Raw genomic sequence first — 26,861 nt, 5'->3', positions numbered from 1 at the left:
GAAAAGGAGGAGGAAGACAGTTGAGAAGGAAATCAAGGGAAGAGAGATAAGGCAAAGCCTCACTAGTCAAGGACCCAGAAAGGTGGCTGAACTACTTCAAGAGGGTTGGAGGAAGGAGAAATGGAGTAAACCAAAATCACTAAGGAATTACAAACTTACTAGTTCCCTAAAACCAACTTTCTGGAAACCAATTCCCTCATTATTTGAGCATGTCTAACTGTCTGAACTGTATCTTCAGTAGTTTACTCTATCCATTGATGAAATTCCGCATTTGTGCCTCCTCCCACAAAAAATTTTACCTGTGATTTAGGCACATCAGTTTCTTTAGGCATGTTTATTGGCTTCCCTGGAGCTAACCTCTCAGACCAGTATGGACCAGGACTTAGAATATTTCCTAGTCTTGGGCTTTAATCTTCCTTCCTGCCTCCCACAGACATTTTCTTTGATAAGGGACAGAGACACTCTGCATCACTGTGTGGACACTCTCACATCAGTCTTACCATGAAAGAAACTTAAGCTCCTGATTTATTTCAAATTCCAGTGATGGAAGTGAATGATGCAAGTACCTGTCCCCTTCCTTCCCTCAGTCCTGGGCACCAGAGGAGTCACACACCCAGGCTTCCTTTTGCCTGTCTCCATTCAATGCACCTAAGCAAAGGAGTAATTCACCTCCCTCATATCTCCTGAGGTTTCCAGTGATGCCTCCCCACCAGATGAGGAAGGATGTCCCTACTGTGTAACAACACCCCTGCACAGGCACCCTGCCTCCCAGGACATTGCCTATGTCCCTTCTCCATCAGCTTGGGAGAGCAGTGGAGGAGGAGTAGTGAGCTGATGAGAACAGGATGGGGAACAAGAGAGGCAGACTTCTGGGAGAAGGATGGTCCCCTGAGATCTGGCCACAGTCAGCAGCAGTTTCTGCATCTGCATCTGCATCAGTCCCTGCCCTAGCAGTGGTCTGCCTTTCCTTTAATAATTTCTGGTTTGTTTTGGTTTTTTTTATTCTAATTTCTTTCAATTCCAAGAAGGAACAGAGGAGATAAATATAAAGAGCATTAGTGGGCACCATCAGACCATGAGGGAGGGATCAATGGAGCAAAGATCAGAGGAACAAAGGAAAAGAACCATAAAAGACAGAGAATCCTAAAAAAGATGTTCCTGAGGGGGAGGGGGAGAGAAGAAAGAGAATCTAAAAGAAAACTTTTATAAAGAACAGTGCATCAAAAGAGATTAACTGAAAAAAGGTCATAGATTTCAGGTTACACATTCCTCTCAGCAAAAAGGTAGAAAAGTAAGTTACATTAAATATGCCATTTCCACTCATCTTTTAAGGGAAAGGGGTAAAGAAATAAAAAGATGGATAGACAAGATAAATGCATAATGAAATGCCTCATTTATGTGATATGCGTGCTGAAGGAGCAGCTGCAAGGTTAAGAGGAAGGGTGGGAAATAGTACCCCTTTTGAAAGCTGACAGCAGTGATGAATCTAACAAGAGATTTCAAAATCTAGTCAAATCAAAAAGAGAGCCAATGAAGATGAGTGCAGCAGAATATATTTTTGGAGCAAAGAAAAAATACAATAAAAATTGTGCAAATGCCACTAACAAGGTAACATTTACAATCGTGTCTTAATATTGTTTGATATTTACTGTCCATGTTCACACTTGTAAATAAGGACTATCATCTAGCATTTGAGCAGGTTCTCAGAGTTTATTATAAGGGCAATTTTTCTTTACAATTTACACATACAGATCCCTTACAGCAAATAGTGATGATGGTACTCACTCTCATTCAAGTGTTTGTGTTAAAGAATCAGGCCAGCAGATTCCTCACTCTCACCCACACATAAAGATACCCGTAGATAAAAGGACTGCAAGTTTTGTACAGGTAGAATGAAAAAAAAAATTACCCTTGGGAAAAGATAGAGATGGTCTGAAAAATGAGGATGATACCCGATGGACTGACCCAAGAAGAGTCAGCTATACACAAAGGGGAATGATCATCTACATTAGATTGCAAGGGATCTGGGCACCATCCTCCAAGAAAGTTGGAGCGATGAAGTCACTCAACACTTCAGAAAACACCAGTAAGAAAACCAAAGGAGACTGTAATGTCACAATGTCCATTTATGTTGGGAACATATTATTATAGTGACTGTAGCAGCCTGGTCAAAAATAAAGGGATAAATCAAAGCAAAGATTCAGTTTAGATAGTAGGAAAAAAAAACTTTGTAGTTTTCTTTGTAGAGATAATGACTGTCTGGAGAGACTCTGCAGCCCTCCAGTCGATGTCTATAAAAACAAAACCCATTTAGTTGTACACATGTCATTTGAGGACTCCACAGTCTGAAACATCATGAGGAGGGGGAATGCGGCCTCAGAGAAATCATCTTCTCTTCCCCTTCACCTCTTTAATATTGGGGCATTCCGCCTATTTTCAACTCACAGGAGACAAAAGCAGTCTGTTCAGCAGTGAGATCAAACAGTAGACTGGTGTGAGTCACAACCACTCAGCAACTTGCTTAAATGAATTGTGGACACAGAATACGTTCAAAGAATTTGTTGATAATTTCCCTTGAACTTGTTGGGATTAGAGCCTTATTTTATTTAAGTCCCTGTAGCTATTAAATTTCTTTTAGCAAAATTCCTGTGTTTTATGCACCTACGTTAATAAGTCCAGTGTTAGTTCTATACACAATATCTTCAGCTAGAAGGGACATAAAAAATATGACAATTTTAAAATATAAATTCAAACAGCTGTTATTCACTATGCATAAAAATAAATAATTGGAAGAGCCACAAATAAATCACTGGCTTTCCCAACTCCTAATTCCAGTTACCTATAGAAAACAGCCTTCTCTCTCTTTGGTGGTCTGCTTTGGCTTTAATTTTTTTTTTAATAATTTTTTTAATAAATAAACATCTTAAATGCATTCCTTGCATAGTCTTGTTTCTGGAGCTGGTTGTTGCCCTCCCATTTGTTATTTCTTAGGGGATAATTTGGCATTTATGTCTCGTGATTTCAGACAATATTAGAGGTGCAATTTGAAAAAGGCAACTCCAGAAATCTGGTATTATTGCTCAAACATTATTGCTTTTTAGCTGAAAAAAAAATGTAGTTGTTGTGTTTTAAAGGACCAGTCACAGTTGATCTTGCCTGATTTCCCGGGTTTTAATTCCAACTCAGTATGTCTGTGGCCAACAGGCTGGCAATCCACCAGCTTCATTCTGCCTCTCTTGCTCCTAATTACTCAGCTCTCCCGTACTCCTCCCTTGTCGGTTCTGTTCTGGTCACCACAATTAATTCCCATTTCTTAGTCTTGTATTCACCTTCACCTCATTAAGTTTTGGCCAGTCTCCACTACTGTTTCAGCTTAGCATTTCACAATTTATCTCATCACTGTTTTAAGACCTTTTTTGTCCATCCTTGGTTTTGTAGGGTTGAAGAACAGTTTCTCATTGCACCTTACAAAAGAATGGGCAAATATTTTGCTGTTGTCAGTTAGCTGCCAGGATAGCTTCTCCCTCTCCCACCAGTGATTTTTCTTCACAGGTTGGTCTGGGAGCACAAAACTATCTGAAGTGTATAGCAGCACCATCAAACACTTCTTTCCCCTGTAGGCTTAAGAGCTGTTTTATGAGCAAGGATGCATGAGAAGAGAAACTGTCTAATGAAGCCCAAATCTCAGATGGAAGTTCCGAGCTCCAAGGGGTTATTTTAAGGAATATTGCAATTAGTATCTCACATGAGGGTGTTTTCAGCTTCCTGGGCAGAGCCAGGAGGCACTGACTGATGGCTCTTCCCTAAAAGACAAGAAATACGGCCTCTTCATATGGATTTTCTCTCTTGGTCCTTTGTTTCTCTGCAGATTTGTGGCCTCACTGAAATCCCTACTGGTAAATTGTTGTGTAATCAGTCATACTTCAGCTGTTTGGTCATTGTACAAGCATGCCTTAATCTGAGTTAATCTTAATTCTTTGAAGTGGATCTTTGTAAAATTTGGAAACGAACATTTAGGTTTTCTCTGTGGGTAAGTAAAAGGAAGTTTGTGCCGCTTGGAGTTTCCAGTCCAAGTCTATCCTAATGGCAGATGACAGTGAATAGATAAAGTATCATAAGATTGCAGATAAACGTTTTAAAAATCATCTAGTTGTAGGATTGATCTTGTTTGGGCCAAATTCATTCATGTGTGATGGTGGAGTTGTATCACTTGGAACTAAGCTCAAATGAAACCTTAATACTGATCCCTGACTACTTTGAAATCCTTATTACTAGTGCCTGGTTTTACTTTACAATCATCATGTTAAATCCTGGGCAAAACAGGGAAAGACAACCATTCAATACAGACTTCATATTTATTGAAAGAAAATCTCCTGGGTTTGGCTGGGATAGATTTCACTTTCTTCCTAGTAGCTGGTGCAGTGCTATGGTTTGGATTTAGTATGAGAATAATGTTGATAACACACTGATGCTTTCGCTGTTGTGGAGCAGGGATTACCCTAAGTGAAGGGTTTTTTCAGTTTCCCATGCTCTGCCAGGGAGCAGGTGCACAAGAAGCTGGGAGAGAGAATGGTCCGGACAGCTGACCCCAGCTGGTGAAAGGGATATTCCGTACCACAGAACATCATGCTCAGTATATAAACTGGGTACAGTTGGCCAGGAGGGCATGATCGCTGCTCGGGAACAGGCTTGTCATTAGTCAGTGGGTGGTGAGAAATTGCATTGTGCTTCACTTGTCTGTCTTGGCTTTTATTCCTCCCTCTCTCTTTCTCATTTTCATTATGATTACTATCATTATTATAAATTAATTCAATTATTAAACTGTTCTTATCTTAACCCATCAGTTTTACCTTTTTCCTCTTCTCCTCCCAATCCCATTGGAGGTACAAGGGAGTGAATAAGCAGCTGTGTTGTACTTTGTTGCTAGCTGGAGTTAAACCATGACAGAAAAGAACTAGAATAAACACAGAATGGGTTCAGGAATACAAATGCTCCACATCTTTCTATCAACCAGTTGGTGTTGCAAAGTGATTTAAAAAAAAAATAAATCTTAGGATGAAGTTGCATGAAATGCCTAGTGCTTGAATTTGAAATGTTAGCTATTTGAAGGAAGTCATTATTTGAAGCAGACACTGGTATCTAATTAGTTAACTGTGAAGGCAAAGCAGGCAATATACCAGTTGATGTAATTGGTGGCAGTGGGAGTTTGGAAATAAATATCTCTATTTGGCACTGAGAAGTGAAACAGAGCTCAAATTTCTGTGGATTGCCTGGCCCCAAGTTCGTTGCCTCAGAGCTCACATTTCTGTGGTAAAATTAAATCTCAAAGTTTAAGATCTGGGATTCACTGTGGCTGTTTATTAAAATTCATATGACCTCCCTAGGTTGTGAACATTTCGAGTTGACTTAGATGGAGCTCTTGATAAAATCAAACTGTGATGGGGCATTTCCATAAAAGCTTAGTAGAATTGTGCTAACAAAAATGGAGACACTTTAAAGCAGTGATTATCATCCTATCTAGAAACCAGAAACACAGTGGCATGTGAAAACAAAGAACAAACAGAAATCCCAAACCTCAAGAAACCTCATCTGAGCAGAACATGGAGAAAAGCCATTCATGGTGATTTATAATGCCTTTTGTACTGGCTTCACTCACACTGCCTCTTTAAAGATGCTGCATTCATGGCTGCGGCTGCACGAGGCTACTGACAGAGCCAGTGGAGAAGTGAGGCAGAAGGCAGCTCAGCTCCCTTCTGCCCATTGCTGGTCTGTGCAGGAGTCCTGTCCTTAGTGGCAACAATGCAGACAGGCATCGGTTGTTAAATGAGATTACTCCAGTATTAATGCATTCAAACTGATTGTCTGCTTCTACCTATGACTGTCCCACTCTGTGTGTGTGTGTGTGTGTGTGTGTGTGTGTGCGCGCGCGCATTTTTAGGGTTGGTAGTCCCTTTGAAACAAGATTGCAGTTTCTCAATATCAAACCAAAGTCAGCATAACAGATGGTACTAGAGTTGGCTTTCCTGAGTCTATTCTGTGCATTGCTAAAAAGGCTTGTTTGTCCTGTGCGCCCTACGATGCCCTGGAGGTATCAGCATTTTGTCATTTGACTTAGTTCCCATCTTTGCTTTTCTACTCAGAGATTCTGACCACTATCCTTATGCCACCTCTATCAGTTGAAAGTGTTGTTTTTTAGGCTGAGCAGAGATTTCTGGTTCCAGCTCAGATTAGCTTCAGAAGCTCCATATCTGCTGTCTCATGGGCAACATCTACATGCGCTCATAAACCTGTCAACAGAACTCTGCGTGAGTAACCTCAACAGTGGACATACAACAGCACACCCAAACAGAGCCCCTGAATTAAAATGGTAGCCTCCTGCATTACTACTGGAGGTTTACACTACAGACTGTATACTTAGCACTACCTTTTCATCTTAAAATGTTGCTTTGTATCACAAGTGACAGCAAGGAGAAAGTAACACTGCCCTTCCTATTCAGCAAGTATACTCTTGTGTTCTTGGGCAGAATTGTTCATGTCTGTTCCTAAGGAAATGCAGTTCAGTCCATCTGGTCTGGGGTAGCAACTGAATTGCTGTGCAGACCGTACTATTATAGAACGGGTCTAGCTTAAAGAAAGGTTTGCTTATGAGATGATGAGCAAGCTGGAAAATCTCTCTGCTGCTAACTTGATAAAGAGAAAAGAAAAAGTAAATGATTATCAATAAAGTGTGCTTAATTAGGTGTCACTGAGAGAAAGAAAATGCCATTTCATGTCACCTTTTTAGAAAGCACAAGGCGTGTAACTTTTGGGGATCATTTTGCTCTTGACTAATCTTCAGATTCAATATTAAAATCTCAAACTTCCCAAAGGAAAGAGATTCTGCATCTTTTAATGAAAGATAAAACAACAATATAAACATACACAAATTTACAGAGAAAGGATCAACTTTAATACATCTGGAGTAAAAGGTGTTCTTTTTTAAATATGGTATAAAAATAAATGCAAGAAACATTAACAGAGAATATACAGACAACAGACAAAGACACAGGCTTTCTTTCTCAATGTGAATACATCAGTGAAATGAAACCTTCTGTGCTAATTTATTGTGCAATAAATGTGATGCCATATGTATATTTATTAATATATGCATTTTTACATTTCTTCCAGTTTTTGATTGACGTATTTTTTTAAATAAACTGTGCCTAGCAGAAGCTTTTTTTTCACTGTACTTGAGCTTGCAGAAAATAAAAAGACACAGATCCAGCTTGATATGAAGGAGGAAGTGAGCAGACAGTTTTCGAAATGGAGGCATCGAAAGGCTAGAGAGTCCCTCGGAGTCTGTAATGCCTTAGTATACACAAAAGAAAACAAGTCAGGTCCTTGCTCATGCAACATCTTGTTCTACTGTCCTCTGAGTCAGGCAATCAGTGAGCTACAAAGTATGTATAATGATTTGAGTCTGCTTCCATGCTACAAGGTGATCCTTTTAGTAGGACTGCACTAGACTGGTTAACCTCTTTGATGTGAGCGATTTCCCCTGAGGAAAAGATAAAAACAAAAAACAAAAACAGAAAACAGAGGCATGATCACTGCAAACCTGTTCATCAGCAACCACTCAGTGTTGCCACATCACTCTCAAGTAACTAGGGGCACCAACTGGAGCCTGTGAAATCTTAAACCACAGGAAGTCCTTACGCTTAAACACCTGCACTGCCAGCCGGCCAGATTGTTTCACAGAACAAGCCAGCAAATTTAAAGACCATTTTTGAATGAGATTGGTTTTGGCTGATGAGAAACTGACGCTGAGGTTTTTGCTGTCAATCGTACCCAGAACGTGAAGAAGGCTACTGCAAGCAAGAGTGCCTTGTGCTGCAAAGATGAATGTGCAAACTGCAGTAGCTCTGTCAAAGAAGACAAAAAGCTACTTTCAAGTTAAGGTAAGAAAGTAAGAGGCAAATTGCATATAGGCAGGAAAGCAGGTTTTTCATGAACACAGCCATAGGCTTGTTGAGACCACATTTACTATTTATAAGAAACATTGGTCAGGTATATTACATGTGACTGCATAACGCTTCTTTGAAGGTCTTTGCATTTCCATATTATTGTTTTTCTCATAATTTCTCCTGTTGCAAGAATGTGGTTTCAATTTTTTAGCAAGTTCTTTTAATAAGGTGTCATGACAGTCCCACAAGAGCTAGGTCTACAGTGTGAAGAGGATGATATGTCACCATGGTATATTTCAAGCAGATTTGAGCTTTATCTGAGCCAGACAGGAACCACAGAACAGGAATTAGCTCTCCTACGGCCACATAGAAGGAGTTAGCTCTCTGAGGGCCATCCTACCGTGGCTCTGATCCAACAGAGGCAGAGCTGGCACAGCAAGCTGACATCATTCCTCAAAATATCACAGGCATACCCTGATAATGTAACACAAATATATAATAAAAAATTAAATAGAAAATGGCTCTAACTTGCCAGTTAGATATTTAATACTTACATTTATTGTATTGTTCATTTTAAGTGCCCAACTCCAAAATATCAAACTGATTTCAAGGAGAATACATTAGGAAATACTGTAACTATGGAGAGATACTTCATTTTCTGCAGTAAATGCTAAATGAACTTCTTCCGCTATATCAATAAATTGTTGCCATCTGCAGTATTATAACTCAGTGGAATTACACAATGTAATATCTATTGTCATTATCAATTAAATTTATGCTCACAGGGATCTGTAAGTTGGTTTTGAGCATTTGCTCAGATGCAATATATCAGAGTGGTCTTCATAAAAGGAAGAATAACTATTTTATTCTTTGTGCTCTGAAATACAAGTTGAACAAATTAGGATGAATACTTCCCCTACAATGTAACTTGGAAGGGAACTCGTTTGCAATGTTGGGTTAGGCTGCTCATCCATCAGGTTCACCATATCAGCTGACAGTATTAATACTTGCTTTGTCAAAAGATGGAAAGTGTCCTTCCTGGCACACTGTATTCCCTGTATCTGTCACTTTCTACCTGTATTAAATTCACAGCTTCTTGACACTTGTTAACCCTTAAATTATGTTTTCCTCTAATGCAACAGGAAAGCTGTTACCGTAAGACATCTTTTCTTTTTAAATAGTCAAAAAAACCTCAACAGCAGTGTAGCACTGGAATACAATTTAAAAGAGCATGTCCAAAATTAAGTGTTTTGTTAGACAATTCATGACTGACAGTCTCAGACATAATCTCAGAAAATATTGAACATATGCTTATCTTTGCCTTTCATTAAGTTATGTGCACTTAATTTTACAGGTCTACAGGTCTGGCTACCTTCTGTAAATATGTATGGGTTCCCTTTAATACTGAACTGCATAACCCACTTAATTAAAATATGAAAACCAGGAGTTCTGTATTAGCTATTAAAACAACTTTCTCAATACCACACTGGAAAGCTGCATAAGCTCTTGTTGTGGTATAAAATCTGTGAAATAATTTTTTATTATTATTTGCAACAATTATTTAGGAGTTTTAAAATTGATGGTATTTTTAAATTAACCATAATTCTAATATCTCAGGAATTAATTATGTTATCATATAAACTAGGAAGTTTTGACCTAAAGTCAGGCAAAAAAGTAGTTATTAGTTGATCTGATTTGTATAATCTTTTTCTACATGTTGTTTGAATTTTCCCCTAGAGACACAGTGAGTTGTCATGACAATTTTTGTCTGTATTCCACACCACTTGCTCCCAGGATATTGCTAGTTTTTGGATACCTTTTTCTCCTAACCCCTACAGTGATCAGGAATTCTCTAGGTGGTCCTCTCCTTCATGTCCCCCTCAGAGAATATTACACTTCTTATAGATACAAACTCTCCATCTGAACATCAACAACAACAACGTGTGGTCTTTTTCAAGGCATTAGTAGTTCTAATTTATCTTATAGTTGGAAAAGTGACAACTTAGAAGATAAACCCTCCTTAAGAGATCTTCTCCAATGTTTATACTGAATCATACTAAGTTCTCTGGTTAGGAAAATAAACTTTTAATACACAGAACCCACAGCAGCCTCAAATACAGAATTATCACATCTTATTAGAGCTGCAGGGACTTGTTATTTTCCACCTTACAGAATATTTCAAGTATACTTTTATTTTACCTCTTGAAGCTAGTGTTTCATAATTATCACTTCTAGGAGATTTCCAGATTTACTCAATTTACAGTCTGATGTAAGGATCATCTATCGTGGCTCATAATTTAAGAACTGAGTCTAGATACTTCTTTGAGATACAATGTTAACAGCATTTCCATAAGCCAAATTTTGATTTGGGAACCTGTATCTAACAGTCCAGTTTTCAGAGGTGTAGCATATGAGTCATCACACATAGGAAGATGTTTCCTGTGCTAATGAGATTAAAGAACAACTGGGGAAAAAAAGTCAGAAGAAGCAGTAGGTGTTTGTCCGAATAATGAAAAGGAGAACCTTAATATTTTCAATATATTCTTGCCTTCAATATTTAGAAGTAAATGGCCAAATTCTAAACAGGATTAGGTTTTTTTGGCTGTATTAGTGCACTCTGGACATATGAATTGCAACTTTTTAAGAATTTTACTAATAATACACAATCTGAAATGAAACCCTGCACACATAATCTGACAAGGGAGTCAGAGTATGAGGAGGCAGCACAGCAGTTGGAGTGAACAAGTGAAAAAGTACATCCAAGAGTACTTAAAAGGTGCCTTAAAAAAGTACTTAAAAAGAGTACTAAAAGTACATCAATTGGCCTCAGTGTTCAGTCCCTTAGTGTATTAACTGTTTAAAATAGAGCTGTACTTCCAACTTTATCACTAGAGAATTTAGGGGGAAAATTACAAAGCCATGTGCAGGTGTATGAGCTGCTAAATACAATCGTGCTGACTGACCCATTTATGCAGTATGGCATTAACTCCTCAAGTAACCTGGCAAACAATCAGCAACAACCTCAATACATATCTGACTTATAAGAAAATGATATGACATGAAATGATATAGGGGCTGGAGTGCCTATATTTGATATAGATATATAGATAGAAGAAGAGCAAGTCTTTTCATTTTAGAAGATTAATTATCTTCCTTTCTGTTAAGCAATCTCAATGGTTACTTTTTCATGTTTCTTTATTGCCAGTGCAGATGCTACTCCCCAAGACCGATACTGGTAGAACTAAAAATGAAAACTCCATGTAATCTGATGGGGAAAGGGAAGGAGAGAGTGAACCCCACTGTGAGCACAATGAAATGTGGAGCAAGAATTGACCCTCCTTGCTTTCACAGTTCCCCATCTGCTTGTGTGAAACACCTGCAGCACACTGGCAGCTCATCCAGCATCAGTGGGGAAAGCTTCCAAGTGACATTGCAGTGCACTACACACAGAACTGGTGTATAAACTGCCCCTGACAGGAGCACAGCTGGAGAGACATGGGAATAGAAGCAGTAAGTCCTTTTCCAAATTTAGGGAGCCCTTGCTTCACTAGCACAGGGGAATTGCCTTAGCACTGCTCAGGGGATCAGAATTCTGCTTCAGTTTCCACAGGAGCACAGGATGCTGCTCTCAGCCACCTGTGCAGCTGTATTTTTCTTTCATATGTGAGGAAGGGAGGAGGTTAATATTTACTGAATTTGGGGCATGAGTTGTCAGCACAGCTGCAGCATTAAGTGGTTGCATGTGCAGGGAAATCCTTCCTCCTCTGGCTGGCATTTGCAGCTCTCTCTTCCCTACTCATTAGGGCCATACTCTTTCCTGCAATGATCTGAGGACAGGAGGCAGAAATTGAACAACTTTCCTGTTTTGGCTCATTCTAAATCCAGTGACACTCTCCACTTCTTTCTCCTTTTTTACTTATCTTTACATTTACTGATGAGTTGTTCTCACTTGTGATTGACCTACAAACTCTTGCCAAATGGGGTAGTTTGAAACTGAAGTGTGGGTTTCCAAGGGACTAATGCTTAAGACAAATATTTTTTGTATGTTTGTCCCGGGCCCAACCCCTCAGGTTTTCATATCTCTCTGCAGTTCTCACTCCTGCAAACAGCTTCATGGCTAGGCTTCGCGAACGAAGATTTAGGAAGGCTCTATCCACATTTGTTATAAGCACGCTGGTGGCTAATGAGGCCAATACGAGATAGTGCAAACAGCTTAAGAATCAGGTAAATGTTTGTCAGCTGGAAAATGGCAGACAATGGCCTAATACCTGACCAGTTGTTGCTGGCCCCTTACTTAGATGAACCTGTGCAAGTGCTACTCCTCAAGCTCCTCTGTTCCAGCACAACGCACAGCACCTCAGCTCCAGTCACAGCAGAACAGCAAAAGGAGGCCAGTCCTTACCGGCAGGTCCCTCATGATTTTCCACCCCGGGCATCATTCCTAAAAAAACCCCTAAAACTAGGGGGTTTTTGAGTAGCTAGTAGTTCAAACTAAAAATTTCAATTATTTTATTTGTCCTTTTTAGTCAAATATCAATAAGACATCTCTTTCCTGAAATGGAAAAAGCCTTCATTTCTACACATAGTTATTGTTTTCATTCTTGTTTTATATTGGTCAAATAAGTAGCTTTGTGGTTTATTTTTATTCTCACCAGATTTTTTTTTTGTTGTTTAAATTTTGGGAATAACACCTAAGTACATTCAAAATGAGATCCCTTAGCTGATACTGCATTGAAGTTCTTGGGCAATGCTATGCTTGAGAAAAACCTAGCCCTTCGCAGAATTTCAGGACTAGACTTTTGGACTGGAACAGTAGGGCCTTGTGTACATAAGTTTTATCTGTTCATAGAAAAATTTCTTGATTAACAGATGAAATTCATATATTATCTGCCTTGTTTCTCAATAAATGGACAGATTTTAACACAACAAGAGATTACACTCATTTAAGCATCTAGAAAGTCTATGACTCACTGATAATAACAGGGGAAGCTATTTTTATGAGTTTTAACTTCCATTTCTAGGCCATAATTCACTGTGTCATGTTAAGTGACATTGAACCGAGCCTCTGTGAAAATGTCAATGTGCTCTGTTCAATGGACTTGGCATTTCACATCACATGCATTAAATAGTCTGTTGTTACTCGTTCGGAGGGGGAAAAAATGAAAGGACTCTGGTCAGCAAGTTCTTCCAGGTAAGTGGAAGAAGACAACTGGAAAGGGTATGTGTAACATAAGATATAATGGGTTTAAACTCAGATTTATTAAATGGGGCCTTGTTTATGAGGTTATGAGTGGAGATATCTATAGTTTGATGGGTCTCTAGTTTAATATATGAACTAAGTTTGGTCTGTTTTGTATCTCCCCCCAGGCAGCTCTAAGGAGAGAGGCTACACCTTCTTGCCCCATTAACTTTGTTCCTGGTGGGACAATAAAATTTGGATGGAGTGGAAATTAAATTAGCCCACTCTCCTGTAAATCAGATCCCTTTGTTTCAAGGGTTCCAGACAGATAATCACAGCTAAGCACCAGGCTAGGGCTCACAAAGGTGTCCTGCTTAGTCTGCCTCTGTCACAAATCTTGCACACGTGAGACATTGTTCACGAAATTGTTCACAAAATTGTTCCTTAATTGTTCCTTAAAGGACCTCTTTGTTCCCATCAACATTACCAATGTATATTCCCCTGTAATGTAGATATTAGTACTTGAGGTGGAGCAAGTTTGCTGGGCTTTTTAATATCTTTTTTTTAATATATTTTTTTCTCCATGTGAATTCCTTGAAAGAATTTCAGTTTTTAAACGCCACAGAAACAGTTGATTTCTGTCTCTCTACTGATATAGCATGTGACGAGATCCTCCTGCTCCCTGACATAGACCTTTAGCTTCTCTTGGGGAGCTGCAGGTGACTGGACCTTTATTATTCTCAAAGAGGAAGCTGAGGGGCTGATCTAGATGGGGGGGAAAGCACAGTGCACACTGTCACTGCTCTCTGTGCCTCAGACTCAGAGCTGTGACACCTGTGGTTGCCAGTGTTACTCCAAGGCAATGCACTTATCTAATAGCTTCATTCCAGTAGTGCTGAAGTGTATGTGTTCTATATTTTCACACAATACCCAGGAGCATGAGTAAATGAGGCAAACCAAGAATAGCTGGGGTTACTACTCAGATGCAAAATATAAAGTGTTCAGTAGTAAAAATTACATATTGCAAATGCCAGTTTGCTATTACTTCTGTATGTTTATGTGAATGCAGTCCTGTTTCTAACACTATTCATACTGTTTGTTGCACTATGCTGAAGGCACTAGCAGTTTTGCACGATAAAATCCACAGAGCAAAATAAATAGTCAGTGTTTTTAAGCTGAGCATTTAGGGCTTTCCTGAAGTGCCCCAACTTATTGAAAGTTTTCTGAAAAAAAACCTCTTTAATGTCAAAGTGATACAGAACTGAGCCTAGTGTTTTTGTTTATATAGATCCACTTCTATTTTTTTCCCCATCAGACTAGAATAATGACTCATTATAATAGGTTATTTCCACATAATTAATGAAATAGTACAGCGTAATTGCCCTTACACAGTTTCTAAACTTTCTAGTTTAACAAATTCTTTCTGTAGCAAGTATAGCCCAATTTCAATTAACATTGATCAGGAGCCTCTTAAGAGTCACCATCTTAACAAATCAGGTTATGAATTACAAGGCCATCTTCTCAGATTGAGTCCCTAGACACAACCAAGGTTACTGGGTTTTTTTGAACATTTCAAATGGAAAAAACTGAGGTCTAATTTAGTTCAATCCAAATCCACTTTGATATAAGTGACAAAAAATCCAGTGAAAATTAATCTGAATATTGTAAACCATCAGAGAAGAGAAACTGTAAATTTCATCTCACTAAATCATTCAGAGATGACAGCATTTATCTAGGTTGTAGAAGACCTATTTCACACTATGCTCTGTAGAACAGATCTATTCTACAGTCCCTCGCTTCACAGTTGAGCAAGTTAATCGGTACACTGTAGGATATTCTGAGAAATGTTTCCCTCATTCCTGCTAGTTGGAACCACTGTACCAATGTAGATAATTACATATTATAAATTCATCACAGCCAAGAACAAGAGTGGAAGAACAAGGATGCCTTGTGGCAAGGGGTCCTGAGGAAGTGGGTAACATGAATTCAGTCATCTGCATAGATCTAACAGAGACATGTTTTTCTTTCATACCTGACCTGACTTCACAGACTAAAAGGCAGCAGCTTGAAAAAAAGCAAAACGACAGATTTTATTTTACAGATTGCTCTGTGAAAAAAAAAAAATGTCCCTCTTCTACCGAAGTACTAATACTTCAGGTCCAGAAATCCTCATTCTCATTTGTAGTTCACAGCTGGCTTATTGGGCCTGCTTTGCATTTCTGGCACCCTGCTATTCTGGTACTTCTGCCCTGAGATTAGCACAACGAAAATTGGGCATGGATGCAGGGCACAATGCTCCCCATGTTTGTGCCCAGAACTGCTGGTTTATCCATAACAGTGCTCTGGGAGTGATTTCAGTGTCTCCAGTCTGTCTTCACTTTTTCCCTCTTTGTGCTGTATTCTCCTCCCATCTATCTGCAGCTTGCCATTTCTCTCCTCATAGCCACCTGTTCACATAATCTTTGCCATAGCCAATTCCTGACCTGTGGGCTGTTCAAAATGCCTTGAATAAATGTAGCATTGCAGCTTGCCAGGCACTGTGACTGGGAAAAAGTCTGGCTCTCAGAGATCCCGGATGTATTATCCACTCTCTGCACTCTCTTTTATAGACTTTTTATTAATATGGAACTTCCTCCAGAATTATAGTGGAATTATCATGTATAATGTTATTATGTACAGTCTTGTTTTATAGATCCAACCTGCTGAGACAACACACAAATCACACTGCAACATGCTATGGCAACACCACCATGCAAAACACAGGGGTTTTTGTTTCAAACACTGGGATAGTTTCCTTTGTGGCTGTTTATTTACTTTTAGTGTCCTTTACTGACTTTGTCCCATTGAATCCAAATTTCTTCCTGATTACAGTGGATTCAAAGCATATTACAGGAATCCTTTACCTATAAGAAAGTAGTTAAAGAATTACTGTTTTGTTTTAAAATGTGAGATATTCCCACAACCTCACAAAACTTTGTTCTTTCACTATGTTTTTTTCTTTTTTTTGATTACTGGAAAGTATTTATGTATGTTTTTAAATACTTGAGGCAATACTCTTGAGCCCCATTACATAGGAGGCAGTTTTTGAGAACTGCTTCTTCTTCCCTAGAAACTAAAAAACAAAAACCATGATCTTTGCTGAAAGCTCTCATAATTTTCATTTCAATGCACACAGCTCCACTAACCAGGTCACAGAAAAAGCCACAGACACACACGCACACACACACAGCAGCGTCACCTACACAATTCAACAGACAATGCAGACAAACTTGAGTATAATCCAAGATCTTTCTACCTCTTTTCATAACAGGTTAGTGCTCGCCCTCAGTGTTGGTGTACAGTTTTTATGGCATGGGAAAATTGGGATGTTTCTGCCCTACAAAAATAAATGCGTTGAATTCTTTAGTTTGAACTTTCACAATGCAAAAAAAAATTAATTCCAAAGAAACTGGATAAGTAAAAAGAATCCCAAATATCAGGAAATCAGTGGATCTTTTGGCAGGTGGCAAAAGAATGCCCACACCAAACCTACCAGCCTCCTTTTTTTTTTTACCTTGAAGGAATAGCTTAAAAAAATTATATATTGAAAAGAAAAAATCAGTTCTTTTGATCCATTATGAAAATTAATCCAAATCAAACCCTCGCACATCAACAGCATGAATTCTTTGGTCCTGCAGAAGCTGTGTTAGACTTTAAGGAAGATGGGGAAATTATTATTGTTTATTTTTCCCTGTGCCCAATCAAAAAAAATGGGACAAAGTATTTTTTAGTAAAATAAAAAGAAGACAGGACGGAAATCCAATGTATTCAACTGTTTTAGACTCAGTTTTTTGAGAGGCACCAGAAAAAGAAACAACATCAAGCAGGTTTTCACAGATTCTTTACTAAAATTAAAGCAAAAAAAAAAAAGTGACTAATTTCATGCTTCCTAATGCAAAAAGCATGGCTCCCAAATGTCCATTCCTCCATGTGTGACTATTGAGATCATTGAGAAAGGGACTAGGAGGAGGAGTTGTAATGAAAGCACATTATAAAGCTGTCATTCCCAGGAAAAACTGTGATGAATACACTTTTAACTGTCAGGTTAGAGAAGCAAAAAGGGAAAGTAGGGATCAGTGAGGGGAAGGGGAGAAGGATGTCCCATCAGGCTTACTAGTCTTCCGAGGCAACAAACTTACCACATTGCGTGTGAATTTCTCAAAAGATGTTCGACGATCCAGAGTGTTTTCCAACTTAAATTTAAAATAAATAAAACAAAAGAAACAAAAAGAAAAAGGAGGGGAAAAAGAAAAGCAAGAAAAATGGAGTAGAAAAGAAGGATTGATGAAACAATGGACTGCAAAACAAAGTCTGTATAAATCAGGAAGCAAACACAGGTAATGAGGCTGTAATGGGACTTGGCAAAACAGGGGATGGGCAAAGCAGATACAGTACTAGACAAAAATAATTTTTCATGAGGATCAAACTTCATGGTTTGAATTTAAAGAAAAACTGAAAATAAAAAGAAATAATGAAGTGCACATCTTGTGTTAATGAACTGACATTCACAAACTTAAGGACTTCACACGGACAGTTGAAGCTTTCTGGTTTTTTCAACATCTCTCTCTATATTGGATCTTCAGAAATCAATGTTTGAACAAAAAACAAAATCACACAATACTTTCATATAATTTTAGGTTGTCATTGTAAACAATAGAATCCCACGGTATTAATAACTACCTTGTTCCGGTAACAATCAGGGCCCTGATTTTGCAAGGCACAGGGCTCCCAGCTGATTTTAGGAGATTACTATTTAAAGCCCACTGATAAAATTATTTATCATTATAGAAATCTGCAATGCACAAGATGCTCCACATACTCTGGGCTGTGGCTATTCAGAACTCATTCCATAATCTGAACTTTTCTAAGTAAATATTACATACCAAGACATGAGCTTCTGTTTGCCGAAGTGTGACATGATCAGTCTTTCAAGTCAGATTCCTAGCCTACTCAAAACTATTCATGTAATAATAGGGAAAGAAACAAAATTAGGAAGCCCCTATATTTATAGTTGAAATTAGAAGTAATCCATAAGAATAAGATTGTTTCTAAACACATTCTGTAGCTTTTATAGATGGAATAAAGAGAACAACAACTATTACATAAGCAAACTTGCAAACATGAAAGACTATTCTTCTGGGATTTTATTTTATTTTTTTTAATGTATTTGTAAAGCACTTTGCAATTAAGGTGCTTCATAACAGAGAAAACAGTACAATATGGGATGTAAAAATAAAAATAAGTTTTGCTAGATTAACTTATTGAAACATGCCCGCATGCAGGATATATACACATATATGTATATTGAACTCCTGTGTGTATGTGACCCTCCAAACACGCCAAGCTGGTCACCTACCAGATATCCAGTTGCACTGGCACAGGGGAGAGAAGACTGAGTATTGTTGCAAACATAACCACTGCTTTGCACAGTGGCAAGACAAAGGCAAGATGGACCAATACCTTTTTCTTGGCCTGTAGCAGCTCCTGGTAGGCACTGGATCGTATAAAACGAGGATAAGAATCACTTTTCATCAGTTTGTAAATGTGCTCCTGAAAAGGAAAGGAGGAGCTATTATTCCCATGAAAGAAGACATATAAAATGGGAGACAGTCATACGTTTTGGTTGTGGAATGTATACCAGCTAACACTATTATGAATAGGAAGTATTATGGGACATCAGGTTTCACTTCTGAAGCTAAGGCTGAATTGCTTTCTATTCTGAAAGCAGAAATTCATCCCATTTGTTATGTATAAATTACACAGCACACCTTTCTTTAATTTATAGACCTAATTTCCACTGCAAAATTATTTTATAAGAATTTACAACTGAGCCCTAACTTAAGGCCCAATTTCAAACCTTCCTTACATTAGTCAGTTTAGCTAAATGACTAAATTAGGAGCTATGGATCCTTCCTCATCAGATTTTCTGAATTAGTTTGTGGACATTGTCTTGTGACTTCACAGGCAGGACGACAAACTCAATTCAGCATCATAATTAAGTGCTTAAGTTAGCGAGGATATCCCCTGGCTACTCTTGAAAATATCCTTTGACAGACATTTAGTCTGCTTCCCAGATAACAATATAAAAAGGAAAATACATATGTAAATTAAAAAACAGTTCGAGGCTAATCTATTTTTCGAGATGTTCATTCTTCAGAAGGGTATGAAAATTTGAAAATCTTTATGCAGAAAACAAATGACAAAGGCAGCTTATAGTTTTTCATTTTGAAGCATTCTCATTTCTGAAAAAGATTAAAACCAAAAAATCTATGATGTAGGACACTTGATAATTCTAGTTCTAGTATATATTAGGAAAAGATTTGTAGAAAAACAATCAGAATAGGAAGTGCTCTCAAAATAATTTTTAAAAATCCACTGAATTGTGCTGGCTATTTTTGTGGAGCTTTTCTTTTACTTAAACTCTATTTTTTATTATAGAAAACCCATAGCAAAGCAATTGGGAAACAACAAAGAAACTGTAAAGTAAATATTATTTCTAGGCTTGGTAGTGCATAAAATTAGTGAATACAAAAAAACCCCAAAACCAACCAACCAAACAAAAAAAAAACCAAACCAAACCAAAAACCAACAACAAAAATCAAAAAAAACCCCAAAACCAAACCAACCAAACAAACAAACCTCCCATCTTCTTTGAAAATTACTTTTTGCTGCATTAGAAACTCTAGAAATGATTCTAAGTGTCTTTCATTGGATTTCTTACACTAAGCAGAGAAATTCTAGTATATATTCACAACTTAGGCTGGTTTATTTAGGGAGTTTTTATTCCACTCCCTATGGAAGCAAACGGTGCATTCAACAGAGAGCAGAAAGTGGTGATAAGCATTAAAATGTTATTTCTGTACAAGGAACAGCCCTGTAAAAGCAAGAATAAATTAGGCTTAGTACTGTTAGTGGACACCTTAGTCAGGAATTGAGGCTGCTTGTTAGTTAACACAATCAGACTATTTTTACTTATGTATCTCTCTCATTTGACATGGAGCTTTATTGTTCCATATTTCAAGTCCAGAAATGCTTTTCATACATTTTTAACCACAATTAAGTGATCTTCTGGCTGCCAGAATGACATACAAGTGGCCTCTTTTCCAGCTGGCAGGCCACAAAGAGCCTGTTGCAGAGGCAGAGCTGTATCCTGACAAAACCCTGCCACCTCAGGTGGGACACTCTGTAGAGGTCCTAAAGCTTCAAGTGAGAACATGACAGGTGCAGCCTGCCCCCTTTTCCAAGATAAATGGCTTCCAGGTTCAAGTTTTGTTTGCTGAACTGGAGGAACTAAGCAGACATCTGACAGGAGGAAAAGTCCTGCTTACATAAAGACTTGATACTTCACAGCTTTCATAAATGAAGGAAAAAATTATAAGAAGAGAGATCTGGAAGTTGGTGCTGAAATTTTACACCTATTTAAAAAAATAAATTGGATACTGGAAAGGAATTTAATTGTCCTTTAGTGATTCAGCTGCAAAGACTTTTTTTAAGCCTTTAATCTTGCTAGATTATTTGTGTAATTTATGTCTTCTCTATATGCTGCATTCATAAATCTCCAGGGGTTCGCAAATGCAAGCAAAAATTGTGTGTTTGCTTTAATGCACAATACTTCAAAACAGTGGGTATGACACAGAGTCTAATGAAAATTTTATTGTTTCTTCATAGGTTTCTATCCTCATAATGGAAAAGTGAAAATGTGGTAGAATTATTCTCCCTCTATTTAGGGCAGAGGCATGCTCCTGAAAAGTAGAAAGCCTCAATTTAATTCCCTTCTCTCCTTTGTGGGGCCTGTAGCAGCATCTCCTGACTCCCGAGAGGATGACCTAATAATCAAGCTGTAGGAAATTCTGCAGGGATGTGATTTCAATCTCTCCTTTTGACACCATTTCACTTTGCATTAATAATTAAATTTTCATCACTGGACTGCTGACAAAAATGGAGGATGATACCAGTTCTGCTACTTTTACTGTGAATCCAATTCTTTTCTATTGCTTTTCTCAGAAGTCTGCAAAGATGAAATATTAAGTTATAAGTTCACATGAAGTATTGCATTTAATACAGAAGTACTTCATTTTTTCTTCACTATATGTTTTGCTCTATTTGAAGTCCACTTGAAGACTCTATAACAAGCACAGAAGTTTCGTGAAGAACTTCATATGCCTCATGAAAGAAAGAATGTTACCCATTTGCATCGCCAAAATGACACCGTAGGAAACAGGATGTTATCATTTCATTCCAAATATATCTCTTTTTTTTTTTAATATAGAAATACTTCACTAGCCAATACTCTATTTCAAAGTTCCCTAAACAGGATTGCAAACTGACCTGAGCATCCTCAAATGTATATCTTCCAGGGTCCTTCACATTCTGAGTGGTTTTGTCATAACTTTTTGAATCTAGATTGATAGCGCTGGGTGCACCCGGAGCAAGAAATTCTTGCCAGATTTCTTGGACGCGAGCAGGGACTTCACGGATAGGCCTCTTCTTCAGGTCTTCTACTGCTAACCAGAACCTATGGCACAATACAACATCTTCACTTCCATTTCAGGAAAATCATTAATGAAGTGCTCACATTCTTCCTTGCTCGTAAAAAAGGAAATTAAGTAACTGAAGTTTTAATCTAAAACATGCTAAACCAAGAAAAAGCTGTGTTTTTGTGTTGGGATCAGCATTCTGTCTCAAGGCAACCAATCCACCTTAGCAAGCAATTATTAGAAGACTCTTTGTGAGATGGATAGGAAATCCTTTATTACTTACGTATGGGTAACTTGCTTCCAAGAAGATTTCCATTTAACTGGAATTAAACTGAGACTTCATTTTGGCTGAACCACAAGGGCTTATACTGCTTATAAACTGATTGCTTTTTGACATTCCTTCAAAAACTAATAACTTATATTCTTGACATCTACATGAATCTCTGAGTCCTACTAAATTCTAAACCGTACAACTAATTTTGTTACCCACTAATCATGCATGAACTGGAAAAGCATTTGTTTTGCTCATTATAATTTAATTTCTTTCTTTAGCATTGCATTTCTATGCATATTTTTGCTAAAAATGCTGAATGGAAGCACATATTCTCTTTTCTTTTCTGCTGCTGAGCAAACCAACATTGGGCAACTACATACAGTGCAGGCCGATTCGTTGTATCCTTCTCATTCAGTCTGGAGAAGGAAACTAAAAAGGTCTTGAGCACTTTGTGATCATAGCTAGCTAGGTATAACCTTTATTTCATTATTTCTTCTATGGGTGTTCAGGCTCTCTCACTGCACAAAATAATTCTAAATGCATTCAGTAACCCATGCTTAGGCATGGTGCAGACCAGTTAGTTCTCCCCCAAAGCTAAGAACTCAATGAAATTTTGACTTTGTTAAACATGCAGTATATACCATCACAACTTCTCATTATTGTTCTGACACAGTTGATCCTAGGAAACAGATAAGCTGAACCTTGAAGTGATTTATCTGTGAAATCAGTCGGATTTTACAAGGCTTACAAATAAATTGGGTGCACCTTTAAAATGCAGTTCCACCCTGGTCACACAGTGAGATCAAACTGAGCTCTTTCAGCTGAGTTCAACAGGGATGGGATAGGAGAGGAATAGTGAAACTGTACTCAGACCCCACAAGGAAGTAAAATGACACCACTCTCAATTGAAATTCTAATACAGTTATTTCAACAGCTCTGAAAAGGGGATAGTAAAGCGTAGAAAACATTACAGTATTCCTACCATAAGACATTCTTCAATTGAGATAATTTACCTTTCAGGAAGCAATTATTCCTTCATAGTCCTGTTTTGAAACATCTTTGTAGCACAGGTGGAAGGAGCCCTTTCTTATTTCTCACAAGCCATTATGTTCAGCTTTACTCTACCGAGATGACTATTTCAGGTATTTCTATACTCTTCAATTTTTTCATCTAAGACTCTCCAAGAGAGAGAAGCAATATTGTCCCAGTTTTGCAAACATATTAATAATGTAATAATATAAAGTGGTTTCTCCAAGGTCACAAAGGGAGTCTTTTGCCAATAAAAGAACTCCACTTTCAAAAATTGGGTGTAGCATCACTTATATATGTGAACTGCAATGTGAATTGAACACAGTCCGCATAGAGCCTGGGGAGATCAGGAGAATCTGATGGCAATGCAGTAAGAATAGAGGCCTCATAACTCAAGTTTAAAAACTGCATAGCTCACAAACTCTAATTCAGTTCACTCTGTCAAATTTGGGCAACCTACTTTGGCTTCCTTAAGCTGCTTTCGATATTTGCATTTAAAAGCATATATCCTGCAGTGCTAACCCCTTCAAGTGCATCTTCTGGGACTGACTGATTACTTATGTGTCTTGAAGTCAGGTAAAAAACAGAAAAATGAAAGGGAAGGATGCTCTTTGTAAATACACATTTTCTACTACCCTGCAGACATCCTGAGGATCTAGCTCAAAGATGTCACTTCCTTGTTTGTTCCATTGCATCAATGTCAATACTTCTGGAAGTCACCATAAACGTGCCTTAGGATGCTATTTTTCTTTGCAAGTAAGCTGTTTCCATATAGTAGGTTACACTCAATAATGGGGAAATAGATGGGAGATAAATTTAAATAAATTTAACTTCTTTGCTTCCAGCATAGAATAGACAGGTTGTATAGACATATCCTTACAGGGTGAACACCAGTTCTTTGATAGATTAATTTTATTTTACCCTTTTAACAAGGGCATTCAAAGACCCTATTAAAAATGTTAGGTTTTAAATATACACACCTCTCTAAAAGTGGGAAGAAAATGCTGATTTCTCTGTTGTGTTATGTCTAGGGTGCTTACTTCACAGTCAACACACATTTTAAGATTTTAATCTACTTACTGATCTTTTAAGAAAAGATGCCTGTCTTCCTCCCAAAGAGAGTTTAATTCAATTATTCAAAGTTAGAAGATGTCAAAAATAAGGTTGCCCCCTCTTGCATTTTCAAAAATAACTTTTCCAAATATCTCATGGCCTTCACAGATGAAGTTGACATGGAGTCTACAAAACCTCAGCTCAGGGCCTCAAACCAAAAGAGCTCCCTGTCCCTTTTTATAGCTCATAGCCTCATGAGCTGTGACCAGAGCAAGGGATGACTCCTGTACAAACAGCACACAGTCTACAACAATTATTATGTGTGAGGGCAGGACACAGCAGAGGGGGAACTGCATTTTCTGGACAATAACTTAGTGCCACTTTGTGTAAGGAACTAGAGCTCAGTATGGCTGCCCTCGGATGAAACTGTATCTCCTGTTGGTGGAGCTTTGCTTTTGCCCTGGAGACCTTTTATAGAAGATGCTCAGTACTGTTGGAACAGAGACCTGACTAGCTGGGTGTAAACCTCGCTCCTGTTTTCTATCCCAGCATTTGGGCTGCCACACACTGGGGCACAAACCAGACATACAGCTAAATGAGAGTGTATGGTAGTACGGTAGTAGTAGTTCCAGCCATATGAACTGGTAAGACACATGTTGCATGGTATCTGAGGATTATGTCCTCCAACTGGATTACTTTTAAAGTGACGGTGGCCTTGCAGGTAAATTGCACAGCTACAACACCACTTCTGTCCCATTAACTGACCTAAATGTCAGGTGCAGCCAACAGCAGATCCCAGATCAAACCAATCAGTTAAATTTAGCAGATAGGGACACAGAGTGAGAGAAAGGCTACAGTGATTCTCCATGAAATGTGTGAGATATAGTCAGAGTGTGGTAACAGTAAAGTGGGAATTACATGATCTTTGTACCCAGTACATGTGACACAACAGGTCGGAGGACAGACACTTCAGCATTTTCAGCAAAAGAAAAAGAAAATAAAACCTTAACAAACTCTATGAAGAAAATCACCTAATATTTTTCCAGTGGCAGGAAACACTACTCCCTCATTCCTAGAGTCCACCTTCTTGCCAAGTACAACTTCAAGCTTCAAGACATAGTAGAGCTGAAGGACTTCAAGAAAATGACACAGAATAATCATTAAATCTTGCAACTAGTTCCTTCTCATCTAATCTGCAGAAATGGCAACATTGCTGGGACTTGGCATTTAAGCTTGAGTCTGAACGAGAAATAACACACAGGCAATTTCAGCTTTGAAACAGAGCCTCGTAATCACCAGTGGGAAAGATAAAAATCACCAGTGCCCATACTGTGTGGGAAAGTGTCATCACCAGCACTTCTGTTCAGACTTGCAGGACAGACATCAAGGACAGTTAATCAATTTTCATTCATACTTCGTAACATGCAGAACTCACTCCTCCACCATCAGTGGAGAGAAATTTGCATTTGAAGTCATAAAGAGCAGTGATCAGTAATAAGGAGCAAAAAAAATGAAACAGATTGGCTTAAAAAGAAGACTTAACCTCTTCCAGCATTCTCCCTTTTCCCTAGTAAAAGTACTGTAATGGTATGTTAAAAGAACAACCAGAACCACTGCAGTAAGTGAAAATAAAGCCCTACAACCAGAACAATTTTTAGGCAACATTGCAAATTTTTAGTAGTGTATGTGTGGGTTTTTATTTATTTTTTCTATAGAACATAACTGAACCCCCTATCTCCAGTACAGAACATTTCTACAACAAGTTAATTGAATGAGTCCAAAATAAACATCTCACAAAATCTCAGCTTGCAGGGGGATGGTCAGAGAAAATTTATTGAGGGAAAACATCTAAATCTAGCTAACTCCTCAGTCCCTCTCTTTTTTTTCTGGACAATGAGAATGCAAAGTCCCTTTTCCCTATTTAGTCACACATTATGGCAGCTAATAAATGAGGAAGGGGCAAGGGGTCTGGTGGCTTTTCCTTCTGTGCATTATGGAAGATATCTTGTCACCACTCTCCCTTCACTAACCTAGGAGGTTTTTGCAGTCTTAGTGCTGCCTTGGAGATCACACCCACTGCAATACTACAAAATGATCTGGACAGGTTGGTAGGCCTGAAACAATTTAGATTGTTTGTGTTTTTTTTTTAAAAAGGCTGCAATTTTTACAAAATAACCACTTGGGAGAAATGTACAGTCAGTATACAAATATTAACTTTCCAAAGAATTCTGCTGCATTACAGGCAAAGGAAGGATAAGGAGAGGAATACAATTTCCCACAGGGATGAAACAAATTAGGTCTCCAGGTGTCATGTTTCAGAAAAATCGATTTCAGTACCTCACTCTGTTTGGAAGTCCTTTTCTTAGTGCTCAGACAGCCCTGTGACTCATGACCCAGTAGTACTGGATCATGCTCAAACTTTAGTCTTTTGAACCTTAAACAATGGTCACCATTTTTGTAATAGGCAGTGAGAATTTCATAAATCTATTATCCAAATCATATGTTACTTTAGCTATTTGTGCTGTGTATTGAGCAGCACACAAAGCAATTCTTCAAAAAAATCTGCATAGTAACAAGAGATCACAAGTCATAGCCTGCAGAATCCAATCTGGGTGTTAGCAAATTACAGTCTGCATTGAAGTTGCTGCACTGACAGAACTGCTCACGCAGTTGCTATGCTTTACAACACTCCTTTAGAGAGCAAAATACTGTTAATCCCAATTTACAGACAAAGAAACAAGCACAGAGATACAAAATAAAGTGAAACCTGGCTGTATTCCTAATCATTGCATAATTCTTAGTTTTAACTCACAGCTCGAGTTTTTTCATCCCTGTTCTGTTTCTTAAGATAGGATCTATATCCAGTA

The 26,861-nt window shown here is 38.2% G+C and overlaps 1 protein-coding gene across 9 annotated transcripts in view; it reads right to left on the bottom strand.

Annotated features, from left to right (window-relative positions):
- Positions 1–997: 997 nt before the first annotated feature.
- Positions 998–26,861, bottom strand: part of RGS7 (regulator of G protein signaling 7) — a 265,842-nt gene continuing 239,978 nt past the window's right edge. For 3 of the 9 annotated variants that reach the window (XM_027684429.1, XM_027684421.1, XM_027684412.1), the window contains exons 15-17: positions 21,490–21,676; positions 18,622–18,711; positions 6,861–7,347 (exon numbers count right to left, since the gene is read on the bottom strand). In XM_027684429.1, coding sequence (XP_027540230.1) covers positions 7,153–7,347; positions 18,622–18,711; positions 21,490–21,676 — 472 coding nt within the window. In that variant the 3' untranslated portion in view covers positions 6,861–7,152. Of the gene's footprint in view, positions 7,538–13,089; positions 16,026–16,417; positions 18,712–21,489; positions 21,677–26,861 lie in introns of those variants that run through there. The other 6 variants (XM_027684472.1, XM_027684442.1, XM_027684461.1 and 3 more) reach the window with 6 other exon arrangements.

This window comes from Neopelma chrysocephalum, unplaced genomic scaffold, assembly GCF_003984885.1.
Source record: "Neopelma chrysocephalum unplaced genomic scaffold, ASM398488v2 Primary Assembly neopelma1_23, whole genome shotgun sequence".
NCBI lineage: Eukaryota > Metazoa > Chordata > Aves > Passeriformes > Pipridae > Neopelma > Neopelma chrysocephalum.
This window is presented reverse-complemented; position numbering and strand designations above follow the sequence as displayed.